General features: G+C 43.8%; 1 protein-coding gene across 1 annotated transcript in view; it reads right to left on the bottom strand.

The window, feature by feature from the left end:
• The window catches only part of LOC135539455 (heterogeneous nuclear ribonucleoprotein L-like), a 57196-nt gene that overhangs the window by 22794 nt on the left and 14395 nt on the right, over positions 1-20007 (bottom strand). Inside the window, exons 2-3 of the mRNA XM_064965348.1 lie at positions 7447-7565; positions 3465-3702 (exon numbers count right to left, since the gene is read on the bottom strand). Coding sequence (XP_064821420.1) covers positions 3465-3702; positions 7447-7565 — 357 coding nt within the window. The remainder of the gene's footprint in view (positions 1-3464; positions 3703-7446; positions 7566-20007) is intronic.

Below are 20007 nucleotides of genomic sequence, written 5' to 3'. Positions count from 1 at the left end.
GGTACCACCAGTGCCGGCACGCCGCACCAGGCTGTCTCTCCGTTCCATCAACACAGGGGCTCCCGCCTGTCCGGCGCTACCAGAGTTTCCGCCCCTCAGTCCAGAGGCGCCGCCAGTCTGCTCAGCGCCGCCTGAGCCACCCATCTGCCCAGCGTCGCCAGCGCCGCCAGTCTGCCCAGCGCCGCCTGGGCCACCTGTCTGCCCAGCGCCGCCTGAGCCACCCGTCTGCCCAGCGCCGCCTGAGCCACCCGTCTGCCCAGCGCCGCCTGAGCCACCCGTCTGCCCAGCGCCGCCTGAGCCACCCGTCTGCCCAGCGCCGCCTGAGCCACCCGTCTGCCCAGCGCCGCCAGTGCCGCCAGTCTGCCCAGCGCCGCCAATCTGCCCAGCGCCGCCAGTCTGCCCAGCGCCGCCAGTCTGCCCAGCGCCGTCAGTGCCACCAGTCTGCCCAGTGCCACCAGTCTGCCCAGCGCCGCCAGTCTGCCCAGCACCATCAGTGCCGCCAGTCTGCCCAGCGCCGCCAGTCTGCCCAGCGCCGCCAGATCCGCCATTCAGCCAGGATCTGCCAGAACTGCCAGTCAGCCAGGATCCGCCAGTCAGCCAGGATCCGCCAGTCAGCCAGGATCTGCCAGTCAGCCAGGATCCGCCATTCAGCCAGGATCTGCCAGAACTGCCAGTCAGCCAGGATCCACCAGTCAGCCAGGATCCGCCAGTCAGCCAGGGTCTGCCGGAACCGCCAGTCAGCCAGGATCTGCCAGAACAGCCATTCAGCCAGGATCTGCCAGAACTGCCATTCAGCCAGGATCCGCCATTCAGCCAGGATCTGCCAGAACTGCCAGTCAGCCAGGATCCGCCAGTCAGCCAGGATCCACCAGTCAGCCAGGATCCGCCAGCCAGCCAGGGTCTGCCGGAACCGCCAGCCAGCCAGGATCTGCCAGAACCGCCAGCCAGCCAGGATCTGCCGGAACCGCCAGCCAGCCAGGGTCTGCTCGATTTATCAACCTGCCTGAGCTTCCTCTCAGTCCTGAGCTTCCTCTCAGTCCTGAGCTTCATTTTGGTCCGCCTCTCTTTCCCCACAAGAAAACCATTACAGAATTGGGTAATATTTGGTAGATACTTTGATCATTGTGGTTCCAACCTATTTACACACACTCAAAAAGACGGCCAAAAGTTTGTTGAATTCCCAACGTGTTATCACCGCGCTTTCAACCATTTAAAAGCACACCAAAGTTCAAATTGGAATGTCAGATATTTAGTTCACCTAGATACAACAACTTAATGTGTTATCACTGTGCTTGATCTAATAGCACAACCACGTGACCTAGATTGCAGAAACCTGAGACTCCATTAAAGAACATGGTGGATAAATGGCGTTTGAGTTTTTGTACAGATTATTATAGCAATTGCAAAGATTTCTACAGACCTGCGACCCTGAACGCTTTCTATAAGAATACATTTATAGTTACAGTAAACTCAAAATGTAGTCTTGGATGTGTTACTCATGTTGAGGTTGAATAAATGCTGTTATTTTAGTTTGTAAAGATAGCCTTAACATTATGCTATTTACTGTCTTACAAAGGAAATATTGAATTGTGTTTGGTTGACAATGCAATCAAATATCAACATTTAAAGGATATGTATCTACTGCTTGGATAGTTCCATCTGGGCCATTGGCTTTATTCTAGACTTTAATATATTGTTTGGTTGCGATGGAGACGTGAATCCAACATATCATTTGTTAACTTGTCGACAAGTTAATAGGCTATTTACCGTGTTACAAAAGCGATATTCAATTGTGTTTGGCTGTCAACACAACCAAATATCAACATTTGAAGGAAATACATCTTCTGCTTGGATAGCACTATCTGTACCACTGAGTTTGGCTTCAATTCCAGTTTGTAAACAAATGAATAATTGATATGTTGGATTCATGTCTCCATTTCAACCAAACAATATATGTTAAAAGAAATAGGGCTAAATCAAATCAAACTTTATATTCACTTTAAATGACGTTTTACTTGATTGAATCCTATTCTTCAACTTGAATCCAACATACTTAATATTAACTCGTAGATTGCATTTCAAAATAAACCAAAGCGTGAAACCCTAGGCATTATCTATTTTTTGTTGAATCCTGGGCTGAATTTAAACAACAGCTGTTGATTACGTCCCAAATGCTACATAGGCCTAAATAGCGTCATTGATGATACACAGAATGATCGATAAAGTATGGTTACATTCCATTTGCTCTGTGACCCTACCCTTTGGAATGACTTTCATAGCAACGATGAGATTTCTCAACAATCATTCTCACGATTGCCAATGTGCTAAGACACAATCACTACATTTGCATGACAATCATGCGCCGTATTCTATAGATGTAATCTCTGAACCTATGACCACGTTCCATGCTAGTTAGCTATCAACATTTTCTAAATTTGGTCTGTCACTAGAGATCAGCCTCGATGTTGCGGCGGGTTACTAATTTGTGCCTTTGCCAATGGTTCTTCCTTTGACCACAATGTCATGATGATGGCGTTCAAGCGCCAGGCGCTGGTGGAGTTTAAAGCCACGGACAGTGCTGACCAGTGTCTGACACGCAGCGCCAACAAAGTCGTCCTCTATGACTCAGTTATGTAATGAATGTAATGTAATGTAATGAATGTAATGTAATGAAACAGCAGTGAGCAGGTCTCGAACCCCCGACCTTCTAGCCCGGCGTGCTATCGACTGTGTCGCAAAAGCATGCTCGAGCGGCAGAGTCAATTTCCACGCTTATAAACCCAGGGTCGTCTCAGTAGTGCATGGCGCTTGAGAAGCCGGGATTTTGGGTTCGAGTCCCTGGACCATCCACAGGGCCACACACAAGTAAAGTGTATGCATGCATTACTGTAAGTCGATTTGGATGAAAGCATCTGCTAAATGGCATATATATAATTATATTATGGTTAATAGTCAGTGACATATATCAATGCTAAGCAGGGCTGGGTTAAAACCCTGGATGGGAGACTGAAGGAATGGCTGTAGATAGATTGACTGTCCAGTAGGAGGTGCTGCCCAGCCTATTGTTTTTTTTCTTATAGTGGATATTACGTTGAAAATATGACGTTGTTATAATTTGTACAAATTCAACATATTTTATACAAGGTTTGTCTATGTTGAAAATTGGTTACCACGATGACATAATCCTGTGGTTGAAATGACACACCTCAAAACAACATTTGATGACAGTTGATTACTTTTTTTTCAAATCCAATGTATTTTCCACGTAGATTCCACATCACAATATGTTGACAAATTACGTTGAAACAACGTTGATTTAACCAGCTTGTGCCCAGTGGGTTGACTACCGTAATTTAAACTATTGAAAGCGAAACCATTGTAAACTAAACCATAGTGAACTAAACTATTGTCAACATTGTAAACTCAACCATTGCACTGAACTGGCATGAAGTACATGAACTTACAGTGGTGATGGGATAGAGGGGGTTCTGAATGGAGAGGAGCAGGACTTTGTTGCCACTGTTGGGGTCATCGGCGTTAGTTGGCCGCGTGATCCTCTTGCTGGTGGAGTAGTTGAAGAAGGCCTGCTGGCCGGCAATGTAGACCGCTTCGTTGGCACCGCATGTCACGCACTGGTCGGCACTCTCCATGGCTTCAAACTCCACCAGCGCCTGACGCTTGAACGGCATCATCATGACGTAGCTGTCAAAGGAAGACCCAATGACAAAGACACAATTAGTAACCCACCGCAACATCGAGGCTGACCTCTGGTGACCGACTAAATTTAGAAAATGTTGATAGCTAACGTAAACTCACCCCATTCCGTACAAATGTGCGCAACCGCAACATTTAAACGAGGCTACAAAGAAAACTAATGGGACTGTAACGACTGTGTTGACGTCAAAACTAGGTTTCTATCCAAGCGTTGATCGACCTGGTAATGGCTCTATAGTATTGGAGAAAAGTTTAAAAAACTGACCCTCCGTTACATCTTGACGTGTCATGTCGTGACGTACAGCACGGATAGAGCAACAATTTCTGTCTTAAAATCTCTCTCCACCAGGTGGAGCACTTCTACCATCCTTTAAAAACAAGTAATGGACCAGTGACGGGGGTAAGGGGGGGATACCTAGTATTTTTTTTTTGTCATCATTGCATGCGATCATCATTCTCAAAGCCGCTGTTTACTTCTAAGATCACTTTAGCACCACCCTAAAAACCTTCAAACAGGTATGTAATGACACATTATATAAAACTCTTTATAGTGTTTTATTTACATTTTAGAGGCAATAAGGTGATAAGTTGGACAGATCGAGTGAAAAAAAGCAATTTTCCCACACAACATCTCTCCTTCTCACTATAACGCATTAGTTTAGCTTCCCCACCCGCCATTTTTAAAAAGACCCGACGGGGCTCATTGCCTGCTTGAATTATGCAGAAACGGGCAGCGTTTTGGTCATGTTATTGATTCTGTTGTACAGAGGAGAAATTGTGCTTTACAATGGTATTGACATTACAGTTGATCTGGAAGTATTATGTTTTTGGGGCGCTAAAATAAGAGCAATTGTGCAGACCAAGACGATGTACGAGTTTACGTGAGTTTACGTCACCTAGCATGAATGTGGTTATGGGTTCTGAGATTTCATCTATGGAATACGGCACACGATTGTCGTGCGGGTTTGTCCTTTTGTCTCATGACAGAGAAACGGTTTCCCTTTTTGTCAGATGCTGTGTAACACTCGACCAAAATAATCAGACTGCAATATCAGTTGAAAACAGTGATAGTGGAAACTACCTGGAGTCTACAGTACCTGCCATCTTGCTGCCAAAGAGGACCAGAATGGAAATAAACCTCAGGGCGTTAATGTGTTTTTATCCTCAATCATGTTTTATGTATGTGATGTTGTATCTGGCTGGAGCAGCCACTTTTAATGATCTAATAAATTCAATCAATAAATCAATCCACAAACATGTTACAGACATTTGATGATTGTCAAACAACAATCCATGTTGTTTGTTCTCAAACAATCCAAAGAAAATTCGAGTTTATTTTATAACAAAAAAATGTTTTAGTTTGGGGGGGGTGTTACAACAACATTTGTCACAAAGTGCTTTACAGTAACATTGTCTAGTCCCTCAAAAAGCAAGCAGAAGGAAAAAACTCCCTAGGAGGAAGACATCCTCTTCAATTGATGTACAATCCATTACCATACTATCATCCTCAACTTTAGAATTAGTAAGCAACAAGCCCTACAGCTTATATGTTTCTCTTTACACAGCTCTCCTTTGGCAACAATCATATCGATCAGAATCAGCATTCGGGAATCATCTACATCCTGCCACAGGAAACAGAGACAGCATTCATACACAGTAAGCGTCCCCACACACTGAAGACCTAGCCAGTGTTTCACTCAGTGGCCCATATTCAATTTTAGCTCCCCCAGTTCCCGAGTTAGACATCTCAATGTTTTTCTTATACCAGACTCCCATGCAGAGATGGTAAAACAAAACTGGATGCTCGAGTGAGAATTTGTCTCGTCTAACAGAACCCCAAAACACACTGAGGTTATTGCTTTGTAACTCAACATTTGTGAAGCGACCCCAGATAGAAACCAAACTCTTTTATAGTTCTCGCCTCTCCGGAGGTGCTGTTGTTCACCGTGCATTCTATTTCTGTTGAACTAGAAAGAGTTCATCATAAGTTAAAATAAAATGTCCCTCTGCTTATGCTTTATTTTACAGTCAACAACTATTCATCCAGCTAGTATCTTACAATATATACTAAGAATGGCTGGTATTGGATGATTGTGATTATAAGACATTATAAGGTGGTCGTCCCTGCATTATAAATGCATGATAATGCATTATACCCGCAGGCCCAAAAATATATACCTTATTGATTTTTGAAAGAACAACAAAAAGTACCAGAGAATGCGCTACTTAAATTGCAGACAGAGCACACTCCACCCCCATAAATAGCATTGCACAATAAAGCCTCCCCATCATTCTAATCGGAATGCTGTCTTTGAGGCTACTGTTTGAGTGGAGCTGACAGCTCCCGTTCAACGTGTCACAATATGTCTGCCTAAGGCGTTCTCGGAGGGGTCTACAGTATATCGATATTGCACCGACCTAAAAATAACCTCGCCTGATCTCAATTCCGACTACAGCACCGGGAAGCCTACTATACCAGTGCGCAAGTCAAGTCCTTTGCAATCAAATCCTCATCCCGTAATTTCCTCAAAGCGGTGACCCCCGAGTTACGGAAATATCAAGTGACTCTGGGATGGATGGAGGCAGAGAGATATTTACAATAATCACAGGCATATTGGCCCCGTACACACTGAGGTTGTAAAACTAATGTACAACGCATTTGACACAATGGTTGTGAGACAACTGCTATGCTTGTGATACAATGGAGAGTTTGTCTGCATAAAAAAAGTCTACACAACCATTGTGCGGTGTCTCCGCAAAACGTGTGTATCAATACTTTTGTGCAGAAAAACTCCTTGTGTCACAACCGTTGCGTTGAATGCGTTGTATATCAGTTGTGCAACTTAAACGTGTCTACGGGGGTCATTGTCTTTTTCCAAATTTCACTCAAATTCACCTCAACTTCAAATCAAAACTTTCTAGATTCTCTAAGTGAACATGAAGGGGCTCTGCAAATAGGCCTCTGCTGTGTATTCCCCGTTGTGTAAGTGCCCCAAATGAGGCTTCCTCAGGCAGTCCATGCAATAAGAATATCATATGTTTGTCCCCTGAGCAGCTATACTCTTGAGTAAACATGTGTGGTCTGATGTTAAAAGCAGGCAATTTAGAGGACAAGACATGAGCTAAAAATACAGGTCCTAAATGGCACACGTTAATGTTTTCCAAGCCCTTAATGTCCCTTGTTCTATGAGAAATATGATAACTGGGAGATTGTTATTCGATTTAAATGGATTCAAAATGTATTCCCCAAGAAATGGCTAATGGGAGATTAAAAAAAAAAATCAAGAAAAAGGGAGTCGTATTCTAACAGGACAAAGAGTCCAGACCGACTAGCTATGTTGGAGAAAAACAATCAAACTGCACACAGGGAAAAAATATGCATCTCAATACATTCTGTTGATGCATTCAATCAGTGAGCTGCTCAGAAGCATAATAGTATTAGAATACTAACTAAAATGTATAGTCATAAGTATTTCGCTCCACTCGCAATAACATCCTCTAACCATGTGTATGTGACCAATAAAATTTTATTTGATTTTAGTAATATAATAGTTGGTAAGTGAAAACTCACAGTAAGTGCCACTCTGAACTATGAATACAGTTTTGTAATGCACTACAGTTCTATAGTACATTTAAAATAATCATATGCACAGGCATCCATGTAATGGAAATGAGGCAAAGGATTGCCGCATGTCCCTCAAAGCAGAACAGACAACAAGAAACATCACCTACCAGATGTTGCCAAACTTCTCCAGGGCCTCCACCAGGTCCCCTTCCACCACTGACTCACAGAGCCCCCGCACGTGGACCACCGGAGAGGGGGCGATCCTGTGGGCATCCTCCCCATTGTCCTGGAGGAGAAAGGGGGGACACCGGACAAATGGGGTTCAAAGGTCAAAGGAGGTATACCACAAGGTACATACGAAGGCCGCTTTCACAGCAAAGAAGGTTTAACATAACGGAAATCCAAACGCCAAAGCCCTCGTCAGCACTGGCACTGAGCACCGTTGACATGCTGTTGGAGTGCACGGAATTGCAGAATGTTCCCTTGTCAATGCCTTAACGCTGTTTTCTGCATGTTTATAGTTCATTTGTTTGTGTTTTGTAGCAATGTTGGTTTGGTTTGAATGACTTGAATCAACATTTTTTAACATTTTAACTCATTATTGAGGCCTAAGGAAATTCTTCAGCCTCTTCAGATTCCTTGACACGAGGGCCACCTACAGACCGGCAAGCAAATACAGTGCTTTTGGAAAGTATTCAGACCCCTTGACTTTTTCCACATTTGGTTACGTTACAGCCTTATTCAAAATGGATTCAATGAAAAAATGCCCTTATCAATCTACTCATTTCTAAAAACCTGTTTTCGATTTGTCATTATGGGGTATTGTGTGTAAAATCAAATCAAAGTTTATTTTTCACGTGCGCCGAATACAACACCTTACAGTGTAAGTAAGCATTTCACTGTAAGGTCTACCTGTTGTATTCGGCGCATGTGACAAATAAAATTTGATTTGATTTTACACACAATACCCCATAATGACAAATCGAAAACAGGTTTTTAGAAATTTTTGCAAATTCACTACAAATAAAAAACAGAAATACCTTGTTTACATAAGTACTCAGACCCTTTGCTATGAGACTCGAAATTGAATTGCAAAAATCGCTGAAGCTGGAGACTTACATTTCCCTCACTAACTTAAAAAATCAGCTATCTGAACAGCTAACCGATCGCTGCAGCTGTACATAGTCCAGCTGTAAATAGCCCACCCAATCTACCTACCTCATCCCCATATTGTTTTTATTTACTTTGCTGCTCTTTTGCACACCAGTATTTCTACTTATGCACCATCATCTGCTCATCTATCAATCCAGTGTTAATCTGCTAAATTGTAATTACTTTGCTACTGTGGCCTATTTATTGCCATACCTCCTCATGCCATTTGCACACACTGTATATAGACTTTGTTTTTCTATTGTGTTATTGACTATACGCTTGTTTATTCCATGTCAATCTGTGTTGTTGTTTCTGTCGCACTGCTTTGCTTTATCTTGGCCAGGTCGCAGTTGTAAATGAGAACTTGTTCTCAACTAGCTTGCCTGGTTAAATAAAGGTGAAAAAAAATATAAGAAAAATAAAATTGAGCTCAGGTGCATCCCATTTCCGTTGATTCAATTGATTGGACATGATTTGGAAAGGCACACACCTGTCTATATAAATCAAATAACATTTTGTTAATCACATGCGCCGAATACAACAGATGTAGACCTTACAGTGAAATGCTTACTAATGAGCCCCTAACCAACAGTGCAGTTTCAAAAGATATGGATAAGAATAAGAGATCAAAAGAACAAGTAATTAAAGAGCATCATTAAAATAACAATATATACAAGGGGGTGACAGTACAGAGTCAATGTGCGGTGGCACTGGTTAGTTGAGGTAATATGTTCATGTAGGTAGAGTTAATTAAAGTGACTATGCATAAATGACAACAGAGAGTGGCAGTGGTGTGCTGTGGGGGAGAGCAATGCAAATAGTCTGAGTAGCCATTTGACTAGATGTTCAGGAGTTTTTTGGCTTGGGGGTAGAAGCTGTTAAGAAGCCTCTTGTCTTGCACCTAGACTTGGCGCTCTGGTACCGCTTGCCGTGTGGTAGCAGAGAGAACAGTCTATGACTAGGGTGGCTGGAGTCTTTGACAATTTTTAGGGCCTTCCTCTGACACTGCCTGGTATAGAGGTCCTGGATGGCAGGAAGCTTGGCCCCAGTGATGTACTGGGCCGTTCGCACTACCCACTGTAGTGCCTTGCGGTCAGAGGCCGAGCAGTTGCCATACCAGGCAGTGACGCAACCTGCTCTCGATGGTGCAGCTGTAGAACCTTTCGAGGATCGTAGAACCTTTTGAAAATCCCACAGTAAAAGGCACATGACAGCCTGCTTGGAGTTTTCCTAAAAGCACCTAAAGAACAAAATTCTCTGGTCTGATAAAACCAAGATTGAAATCTTTGGCCTGAATGCCAAGTGTCACGTCTGGAGGAAACCTGGCACCAACCCTACGGTAAAGCATAGTGGTGGCAGCATCATGCTGTAGAGGATGTCTTTCAGGGAAGGATGAACGGAGCAAAGTACAGAGAGATCCTTGTTGAAAACCTGCTCCAGAGCGCTCAGGACCTCAGACTGGGCGAAGGTTCACCTTCCAACAGGACAACGACCCTAAGCACACAGCCAAGACAATGCAGGAGTGACTTCAGGAGAAGTCTGAATGTCCTTGAGGGGCCTAAACAGAGCTCGGACTTGAACATCTCTGGAGAGACCTGAAAATAACTGTGCAGTGATGCTCCCCATCCAACCTGACAGACCTTGAGAGGATCTGCAGAGAAGAGTGGGATAAACTCCCCAAATACAGGTGTGCCAAGCGGGTATCATCATACCCCAAAAGACACGAGGCTGTAATCGCTGCCACAGGTGCTTCAACAAAGTACTGAGTAAAGGGTCTGAATACTTATGTAAATCTCAGTAGAACTACTGATTTTCAGAGGGTTCGTTGTCCGGCAGAGGTGAAAGAGAGAAAAGGAAAGAAGTATACGCATGAGGAAGGAAGAGAGGGGTCTGCTTACTTTCCGAATGCACTGTATATCCTGGTCTGTCACACAACTTAAATGTAACATAATTTAAACCTAACACTACTGAAAGCCTTGTCTTGCAGCTGGGTGTTGTTAAATCGCAGCACAGACTGTTAATCCGTAGTTCTTCACACCTGTTTTACAGTGGCTTCACAACTCACACGCCCTTCGCACTTTTCTCAAAGTGAGGAAAATATGCTAATGATGAAAACCTCTAGCGGAAGGACTTCTGAAAGAATCATTTTGTAAACTGTTGCACAACACCTTTGTGAGCTGTTTGAAAATTCATGAATGCTTTACATACGACAATACAAGGGGAATTGAAAGTAGAGGAAAACCATATCTGAATACTCACTGATACATCCATGTTGGACTGGCTATTCAGGCATTCAAATATGTATGTTTGAAATATAAAAGAAAACTGTTCTGAGTCATTGCCAAAATTGCTTATATGCTTCACAGACCAACCATGAAAATGCAAGTCTGGCAACAGCACCAAGAGCCAATACCTAAAAATTACACAATTCATCTGCGAATTGAAAGCTGTAACATGCAACAAGCTTTTCTTTGTCTCCAATTAAATTGGAAAACAGATTACAAACAATGATGAACAGCACACAAAAAAAAATATTTAAAAAAATAATGATGCCCTAAAAGCCGCTATGAAACAAGAGGAGTGAATTTGGGAAGGCCAATATGAAATTACTCTAAAACCACTTCACGATGAATGAATGACCTCAGCCCAATTTTAAGTAATGAGATTTTTTTTCAGAATCACAATGAACCTTAAAAAAAAGCAGCAGCTGCGGTGAACAGGTTACAGCATCCATTCTTATATATCTTCCAAATGGATGCAAATTGTGGGAATGAAGAAACATGTCACCCCGATGAGACTGGAGCTACAATACATAAGAAAAGAAGCTAACAGTAATTGTAATCAGACTGTCTTGACGCTGTATTCTTCAGACTACTTGGCCTGCCTTGTTTCCACCGTAGACCGGTTTTGAGAAACCGCATCGACAAGGGGCACAGCACTTCTGAGGCAACCAATTATTTGGCCCTCTTCTTTGTTCGAAGCTAGCTCTTCCAGGAGCCCAGAATGGTTCATTACGGGAGCTGTCCGTCGCAACGGATTCCTCCCGCCTAGTCTAACCCTCCATGCGCTCTGGGACAACGCCGAGCCCCGCACGGCTCGGCTTCAGACACAGAGACAAATTGAATCCTCGCCGACAGGCACTGTGCTTAAGATGATATTCGTTTACAATTGACCACATTCTTACCCCCCAGCCTATCTAGAAAGAGAGATAGATAGGCTGTGTCCCGATTCACCACCCTTCTCCCGGAATATGCACACTTTCTTCCATGGATTTAACAATGATGGAAACTCCCTACAGCCAATGTTTACACCGATCATTAGCTTTCAATTCCATAACGGGGAGTGGGTGAGTGTGGAGAATCAGGACGCAGGCAAACGTCCCTGAAAACAACTCAAAAACGCCCTAGAAATGACAACCGCAATCCAGGGACGGTGTTTGTCTGAAGCAGAGCGTCAATTCATTCTGAAAGCAACATGTAGCTCAACAAGCTCCAGTAAAGACGTTGATATATTCATATCCCTTCACTGAGGATCTTTTTAATGCTCAGGAAATTGGAGAGTGGGGGGGGGGGACGACATGCAAAACTGCCGCCTGTCACAGTGGTAAAGGAAAGACTCAAGTTTCTTTTGTGCAGTTCTATGACACGCCGAGACAGACGACGAATAACAGAATAACTGGTGTGCTTTTCGCTGGGGTAAAATTAAGCATAGAAACTATTTCAAAGCTGCTTTGTGGCTCTCGAGCAGTTGCTTGTTTGGAAAATATCTGAGCTGTCTTCTTTTGATGCCTGCACTTGAACAGTCAGGCATACCTACCACTACTTTAACTACCCGAACTTTCAAGGGTGTCTTCAAAACTGAACGTGTCTCTCTGCACCTTTCCCTCTTCCATTTTTTTCATTCCTTGTTCCCTCTTTCTTACTATCTAGACTTTCTTCCTGTCTTCAGTTGTATTTCTTCCTCCTCCTTCCTCTCTTTCACTGTCTGTCTGTATTTCTTTCTTTCTCTCTCTCTCTCTCTCTCTCTCTCTCTCTCTCTCTCTGTCGCTCACACCTAGACAGACCTTGGCCCCTTTTGGCAGTCCCACGTGCAAAGCTATTTTCACCAACTGACACTTGCAGTCTGCCTCTTTCGTCCTTTAAAAATAGCACTGAGGAAACGTGGACAAAAGTTCTGTCCCCACGAGAAAGGGGGTCTTGGAGCAACGATTCATCCTATGAATCCAGCCAATAATCCAGTGCAGCCAGCCGAGGAGATAAAATGCAATGTCACAAGAGGTTAAGGAACTCTTGTATTTGTAAACAGTACCTGTTCACATTGTTCACACACTCCTCTCCCACGGTAGCTGATAATGACAATTCCCACTGATTCAGGCTCAACCACAGTGACAGGCTTATGCTGCTGTTGTGAACAGCATCCAGACGAACACAGCAGCAGAGGGCCTAGCAGGCCACACACACAACAGGATACACATCTCCCCGGCTCTGTTTTGCAGTTTGATCTGAGATATAGCTACATCAAAGGCTGTTGCACCACTTACTCCACCTCTACTGCTATGCAAGCCATGTCCCTCTGGCTTTACACCTTGCAGAACAATGCCCTATTGAGCAATATTCTCAGAAAGTGTTTTTTTATTATTTTTTTTGTTGAATTTTTGATACATGCTTTACTCCCTGTGATGTTGAAACAGTACCTCTTCTGTCGTCCGAGAGACCCGCTAATTCAGGAGTCCTTTTTTTGGTTTATCTGAACAGTCAGCAGTTGTGGTTGGAAAATCCCCACACTCAAAATGGTAAAAACAACAACGAAATAACAAAATGTCAACCTTCCTAAGCTTTGCCACTAACACCTTAGCATGAGCAAAAGCACGAGAGCGTGCAGTTTTTGCTCAATGCAGACCTCGACCTTGTTTCCGGCAGCTGAATTGAAGGCTTTGTGAGGCCATACTACCTCATCTCACGATACAGTACAAAACCTGGGAGACAACCATCTGCCAACACTAAACACACAGACACACACTTTGGTTTGTCGTTGCTTGAGCAACCTTTTTGGGATAACTCTGCTAAAGGCTCTTTAAAGTACACTTTAAAAAACATTCTAGTGTAGATATAACCATTGCCTGCCACAAAGCACATCTCAAGAACCCATTGTTACAATCCACACATACACACACACATTATTGATTGTTATCCTTTTTAGATGTTATAGAATCATTTGACAAAACCATCCCCAAAAACAACTAACCTCTCCAGCAGCCTTCTAAGCAAAGTGTGCACTTTAACATCAGGTGTCAGCATCAGATATCTCTTCTCCACTCGCACATGTTATATTTAGAATGATGCAGACACTCAAAGAGCAACTTAGGGCAAAGAGGGTTCTGTCAGAGAATAGACACTTAGCCATGTTTAACAGTGTGGTGTAACTGTAGGCTAGATACGGGGGTTGACATACTGTTTGTGTGTGTGTGTGTGTGTGTGTGAGAGAGAGAGAGTGCACGCATGTGTATGTGCATGTTTGTGTGTGTGAGAGAGAGAAAGAGTGTTCATTTGTGAGAGAATGTATGTGTGCCAGGTTATGTGTGTGTATGTTCGTGTATGTGAGAGAGTGTGTGTCTACACACTGTCTACACCACACCGCCTTATGCGTACCCCAGGGGTATGCACAATGCCGTCGGGGGATACGCCAAATAAAACAGGGCTATACATTTGGGTGATGCTACTCAGGCGAGACAAAAACCTTGTTTCACTGCCAAAAATAAAAATAAACCATCTCGTGTTCAGCAAAATAACAACACAATGTCAAATACAGGTAGCCAAGTCAAATAATTAACATCAAATCACATTAACCGTTACTCTCTCGCGGGAATTCCACTAACGTATGGAGCCAAACGTAGCTGCTGCTCTTTCCCTTTTCTCTAAAATTGATAAATGGTCCAAAAAAAGGAAGGCCCGTCTCCATAGAGACTCATACCAGCTCTACTGGTAGTACTGCTACTACCAGCAGTACTACACCTGCACCTGTCAACTGCACAAGTTGTTCTGCTTCCACAAGCACATTCACTGATAGCATCAGTAATTCTACATGTGTTGCTAGCCCAGTTAGCATGGACACTGAAAGTTGTGAATCTGATGCAGCTGAAGAGCTACTGCCCCCTTACCCGGGAAAACACCCAACAACAGACAGGGACGTTGGACCATCGCAAATATGATGAGAACGACATTGATCTGGGGTTCACTTATATTGGGAGTAGTGCCTTTCCTCAGCCACAGTGTGTTATATGTGCAAAAGTACTATCTCACAACTCGATGAAACCGTCACTCTTGCACAGACATTTAGAAACTAACCATCAGCCAATTAGAAAAATAAGCCACAGGAGTTTTTTGAGCGCATATTATGATGACTTGAGTAGTAAGACGTGTATAAAAGCAACAGATACCATTAATAAGAAGGGGCTAGAAGCGTCTTATATGGTGAGCTACTGAGTGGCGAGGACAGGCAAGCCACATACTATTGTGGAGGACTTCATTCTTCCTGCTGCCGTGGATATGGCTGGGACAAGCCAGTGAATTCTATGCATTACAGCTGGATGAGTCAACAGATGTGGCCGGCCTGGCACAGCTCCTGGTATATGTCCGTTACGTTTATGGGGGGGGGGGGTCATTTAAGGAAGACATCCTCTTCTGCAAAACACTAGAAACCAGGACAACAGGAGTGTTGTACTGGACAGCTTTGTGACATCAAGTGGACTTTGGTGGTCAAGATGTGTTGGTATGTGTACTGATGGCGCAAAAGTCATGACAGGGAGACATAGTGGAGTGGCATCCACCTACGCATCCATCTATACTGCGTGGAACCTATACTGCAGTCCACCTGCTCCCGACGCCACTTGCAGCATTCACCTATACTGTCCACCTATACTGCAGCATCCACCAGCATCCATACTGCAGCATCCACCTATACTTCAGCATCCACCTATACTTCAGCATCCACCTATACTTCAGCATCCATCTATACTTCAGCATCCACCTATACTTTAGCATCCACCTATACTGCAGCATCCACCTATACTGCAGCATCCACCTATACTTCAGCATCCATCTATACTGCAGCATCCACCTATACTGCAGCATCCACCTATACTGCAGCATCCACCTATATCCAAACTTCCACCTACACTGCAGCACCACTGCAGCATCCACCTATACTTCAGCATCCACCTACTGCAGCATCCACCTATACTGCAGCATCCACCTATACTTCAGCATCCACCTATACTTCAGCATCCACCTACACTGCAGCATCCACCTACACTGCAGCATCCACTTATACTGCAGCATCCACCTATACTTCAGCATCCACCTATACTTCAGCATCCACCTATACTTCAGCATCCACCTATACTTCAGCATCAATCTATACTTCAGCATCCACCTATACTTTAGCATCCACCTATACTGCAGCATCCACCTATACTTCAGCATCCATCTATACTGCAGCATCCACCTATACTGCAGCATCCACCTATACTGCAGCATCCACCTATACTTCAGCATCCAAATACACTGCAGCATCCACCTATACTTTAGCATCCACCTATACTGCAGCATCCACCTATACTTCAGCATCCACCTACACTGCAGCATCCACCTATACTTTAGCATCCACCTATACTTTAGCATCCACCTATACTGCAGCATCCACCTATACTTCAGCATCCACCTATACTGCAGCATCCACCTTTACTGCAGCATCCATCTATACTGCAGCATCCACCTATACTGCAGCATCCACCTATACTTCAGCATCCACCTACTGCAGCATCCACCTATACTGCAGCATCCACCTATACTTCAGCATCCACCTATACTTCAGCATCCACCTACACTGCAGCATCCACCTACACTGCAGCATCCACCTACACTGCAGCATCCACTTATACTGCAGCATCCACCTATACTTCAGCATCCACCTATACTTCAGCATCCACCTATACTTGAGCATCCACCTACACTGCAGCATCCACCTATACTTCAGCGTCCACCTATACTGCAGCGACCATGTAACACTTTTACTACATACAGAAGAGCGCTGGTTATGAAGAGGCAAAGTATTGACACGTTTTCTTTTTAATTGAGGGACAAGCTTAAAGTTTTCTTTACCGACCATCATTTTCACTTGTCTGCATGATGACGAGTTTCTCACACAACTGGCCTATCTGGGTGATGTTTTTTCTCACCTGAATGATCTGAATCTAGAATTACAGCAACTAAATTCAATGTACGGGACAAAATTGAGGCTATGATTAAGAAGGACAATACACAGGTCTTTTCATCATTGTATGATTTTTTTGTGTGCAAATGAACGCAAGCTTACAGATAATGTCAAATCTGATACAGCGAGCATCTGAGTGAGTTGGGTGTGCAATTACACAGGTACTTTCCCAAAACGGACAACACAAACAGCTGGATTCGTTATCCCTTTCATGCCCTGCCTCCAGTCCACTTACCGATATCTGAACAAGAGAGCCTCATCAAAATTGCAACAAGCGGCCCTGTGAAAATGTAATTTAATCAGAAGCCACTGCCAGATTTCTGGATTGGGCTGATCTCAGAGCATCCTGCCTTGGCAAATCACGCTGTTAAAACACTGATGCCCTTTGCAACCACGTACCTATGCGAGAGTGGATTCTCGGCCCACATTAGCATGAAAACTAAATACAGGCACAGAATGTGTGTAGAAAATTATTTAAGACAGACTCTCTCCAATACAACCCAACATTGCAGTTATGTGTATCCTTTCAAGCATACCCTTCTCATTAACCTGTGGTGAGTTATTCACAATTTTTGATGAACAAATAAGGTTTTATATGTAAGATGGCTAAATAAAGAGCAACATTATTGATTCTTATTATTTGTTCCCTGGTCCTATAAGAGCTCTTTGCCACTTCCTACCAGCCGGGTTGTAACAAAAACTCATGCTTTTGTTTAATACATGTATTGTATAGTGTTTGTGGGGCAGGCTTACAATGGTGGTAAAAAAAACAACATTTGAGAGTGGGCTGACCCTGGTGCTAGAGGGGGTACGCAGCTGGAGGTTGAATGTTTGAAGGGGTAGGGGACTACAAAACATTTGGGAACACGCTGATCTACACCATAAAATCTACGGTAGAGATTTCATTAGAGAGGAACCAATCTAGAAACCAACAGATTATCGACTTCGAGCTACAAATATCCAATACTTTCTCTAACTGCACAGCCTGCCAACCCAAATGCACAGAAAACCTTACGGCATTGATGATTCGCTCTGGCTCTATGCTCACCGCAATGCCCTGCCTGCTGAAGCACGACCTCTCCTGTCACTGGCTGGATGTGGTTTTCTGCTGAGTCAGTCACCATTCGGGCCAGACAAGTCTCTTCACGCATCACTTTCCGTTCAGGTTGGGCTGAGTTGGAACATGGCCTTTTATAACGCATTAACTGTCTCAAAGCAGTTCCCCACACAAAGTTCGAATTAAATTGAGAGCAGGTTATTTTTGTTGTCATTGCTAGCTAGCTCACTAGCACTTAGCCTTTGGGACCAGAGCAGCAGAGTAGAGCAGAGGGTGATGCTAGCTGTAGGTCATCAGTGAAACATCCCTGACAACCGTAAAGCCTGTGGCATTAATCATTGTGGCAGTTTGTTTCACATGACGTTAGTAGGGGTCGGCGATTTTATCATCCGTGCCAGGCGAGACGACCATGTTTCTACCCCTCGCGCACACACACACTACCACCACCATCAGACAGAACAGAGTGGATATGACAGGAGAACAGCTATCTCATAGTCGCGGCACAGCCGCGGCAAAGGGCATTATGTACCACCCCCCGCTCCCCTCCCTTGCCCTTTTCTACATCTCCATAGCAACAGGATCTCCACTTTTTGGGGGGAGGAATAAGGGGTGAGGGGGTGACAAGCTTTGACACATCCCTTTCAGTGACATTTCGATCAAGGACGGATGTATGTATAATTACAATTTTAACATACATATTCATCATCAGTGCTTGCTACTTAGTTTCTAGCCACCCGTTGATTTGCGACTAACAGGCATTTTGGTTTTGCCGAGCGAGGGCCATTAACTAATCTCTCATTTCTTTTTACGTCCTTCTTCTCTTCCAGAATGTTTCTCATTAAACCTGGCCTTGTCTGCTACCGCTAAATGAGAGCGGTAAACATTTGCCAGGTCAAACGCTGCACAAACAGGGCTAACAAGGCAGAAGTAATGCATAATTTATCTCGCCAACAGCCAAGGTTCCACAGAACAAACAATCTGACGAGGGAACATTTGTTTTAGTGCGGTTTTTCGAGAGTCGTCATTAATTTAACCATTCTGATAATGTCTCAGGTGGCGTCCCAAATGGCACACTATTCCCTATATATTGCACTACTGTTAACCAGGGCTCATAGGGCTCTAGTCAAATGTAGTGTGCTATATAGGGAATAGTGTGTAAATATAAAATGTCAGATGAAGATTTCCTTCAGGCTGTCGGATAGAATGGAAGAAAATCAGGAGGTGCAAGTAGTGTGAAATATCTTGGGCTTTCTTTTGTCAAAAGCGATTACTTTTCTGGGGATGACATGAAAACAAGGCTCCTCTTCTACTGCATGGAACCACATTTGAATTAATATATTTTGGTCATGAACTATTAACATTGTTTTATTGAGCAAACCTGGTAGGCGGGTAGTAGAGACTGCATAACCTCATTTGAAACTGAATTTGAAGATTATATAGAGAGTGATATACGTATATAACAAAAGATACAACATGAATTGGTTCCTAAACGTAGACACCATTGCATAGTAGCAGTTCTTATAATCTGTAGTAGTTGTGGTAATTGGTTGTAATATGGTTATATATTGTCTCCTCAACCAGAAAAATTATGCCATGTCCCCATATGCCAAAAGTTTGACACACTTTAATCACATAAATAAAAAATGGTTCTGGATCGTTCTCCGATCAAGCATGCGGTTTAGCCGACAAATTAAATGCCCCCGTCATATTCAATTATTCTGCTCGCCACTTGGGTTCGGAAGGGCCCCATTTCTGTTAGAAAATTCCTGGTTAAATATTTTATATTGTTTCCTCATGCAACAAACCCCCACAATCCCCTTCTTCTCTGATACCCCCATGTCACATTACTTCAGCTGCACCATCGAGAGCATCCTGACGGGTGCATCAGGGCCTGGTATGGCAACTGCTCGGCATCCGACAGTAAGGCGCTACAGAGGGTAGTGCGTACGACCCAATACTTCACTGGGGCCAAGCTTCCTGCCATCCAGGACCTACAGTATATACTAGGCGGTGTCAGAGGAAGGCCCAAAAAATGGTCAAAAGACTCCAGTCACCCAAGTTATAGACTGTTCTCTCTGCTACTGCATGGCAAGCAGTACCAGAGCGCCAAATCTAAGTCTAAAAGGCTCCTTAACAGCTTCTACCCCAAGCTATAAGACTGCAGAACAATTAATCAAATGGCCACCCAGACTATTTACATTGACCCCCCACCCCCTTTGTTTTTACACTCCTGCTACTTGCTGTTTAT

Source organism: Oncorhynchus masou, chromosome 5 (assembly GCF_036934945.1).
Source record: "Oncorhynchus masou masou isolate Uvic2021 chromosome 5, UVic_Omas_1.1, whole genome shotgun sequence".
In the NCBI taxonomy this organism is placed as follows: Eukaryota; Metazoa; Chordata; class Actinopteri; order Salmoniformes; family Salmonidae; genus Oncorhynchus; species Oncorhynchus masou.
The sequence above is the reverse complement of the archived record's forward strand: the minus strand, read 5'-3'. Positions and strand labels throughout refer to the sequence as shown.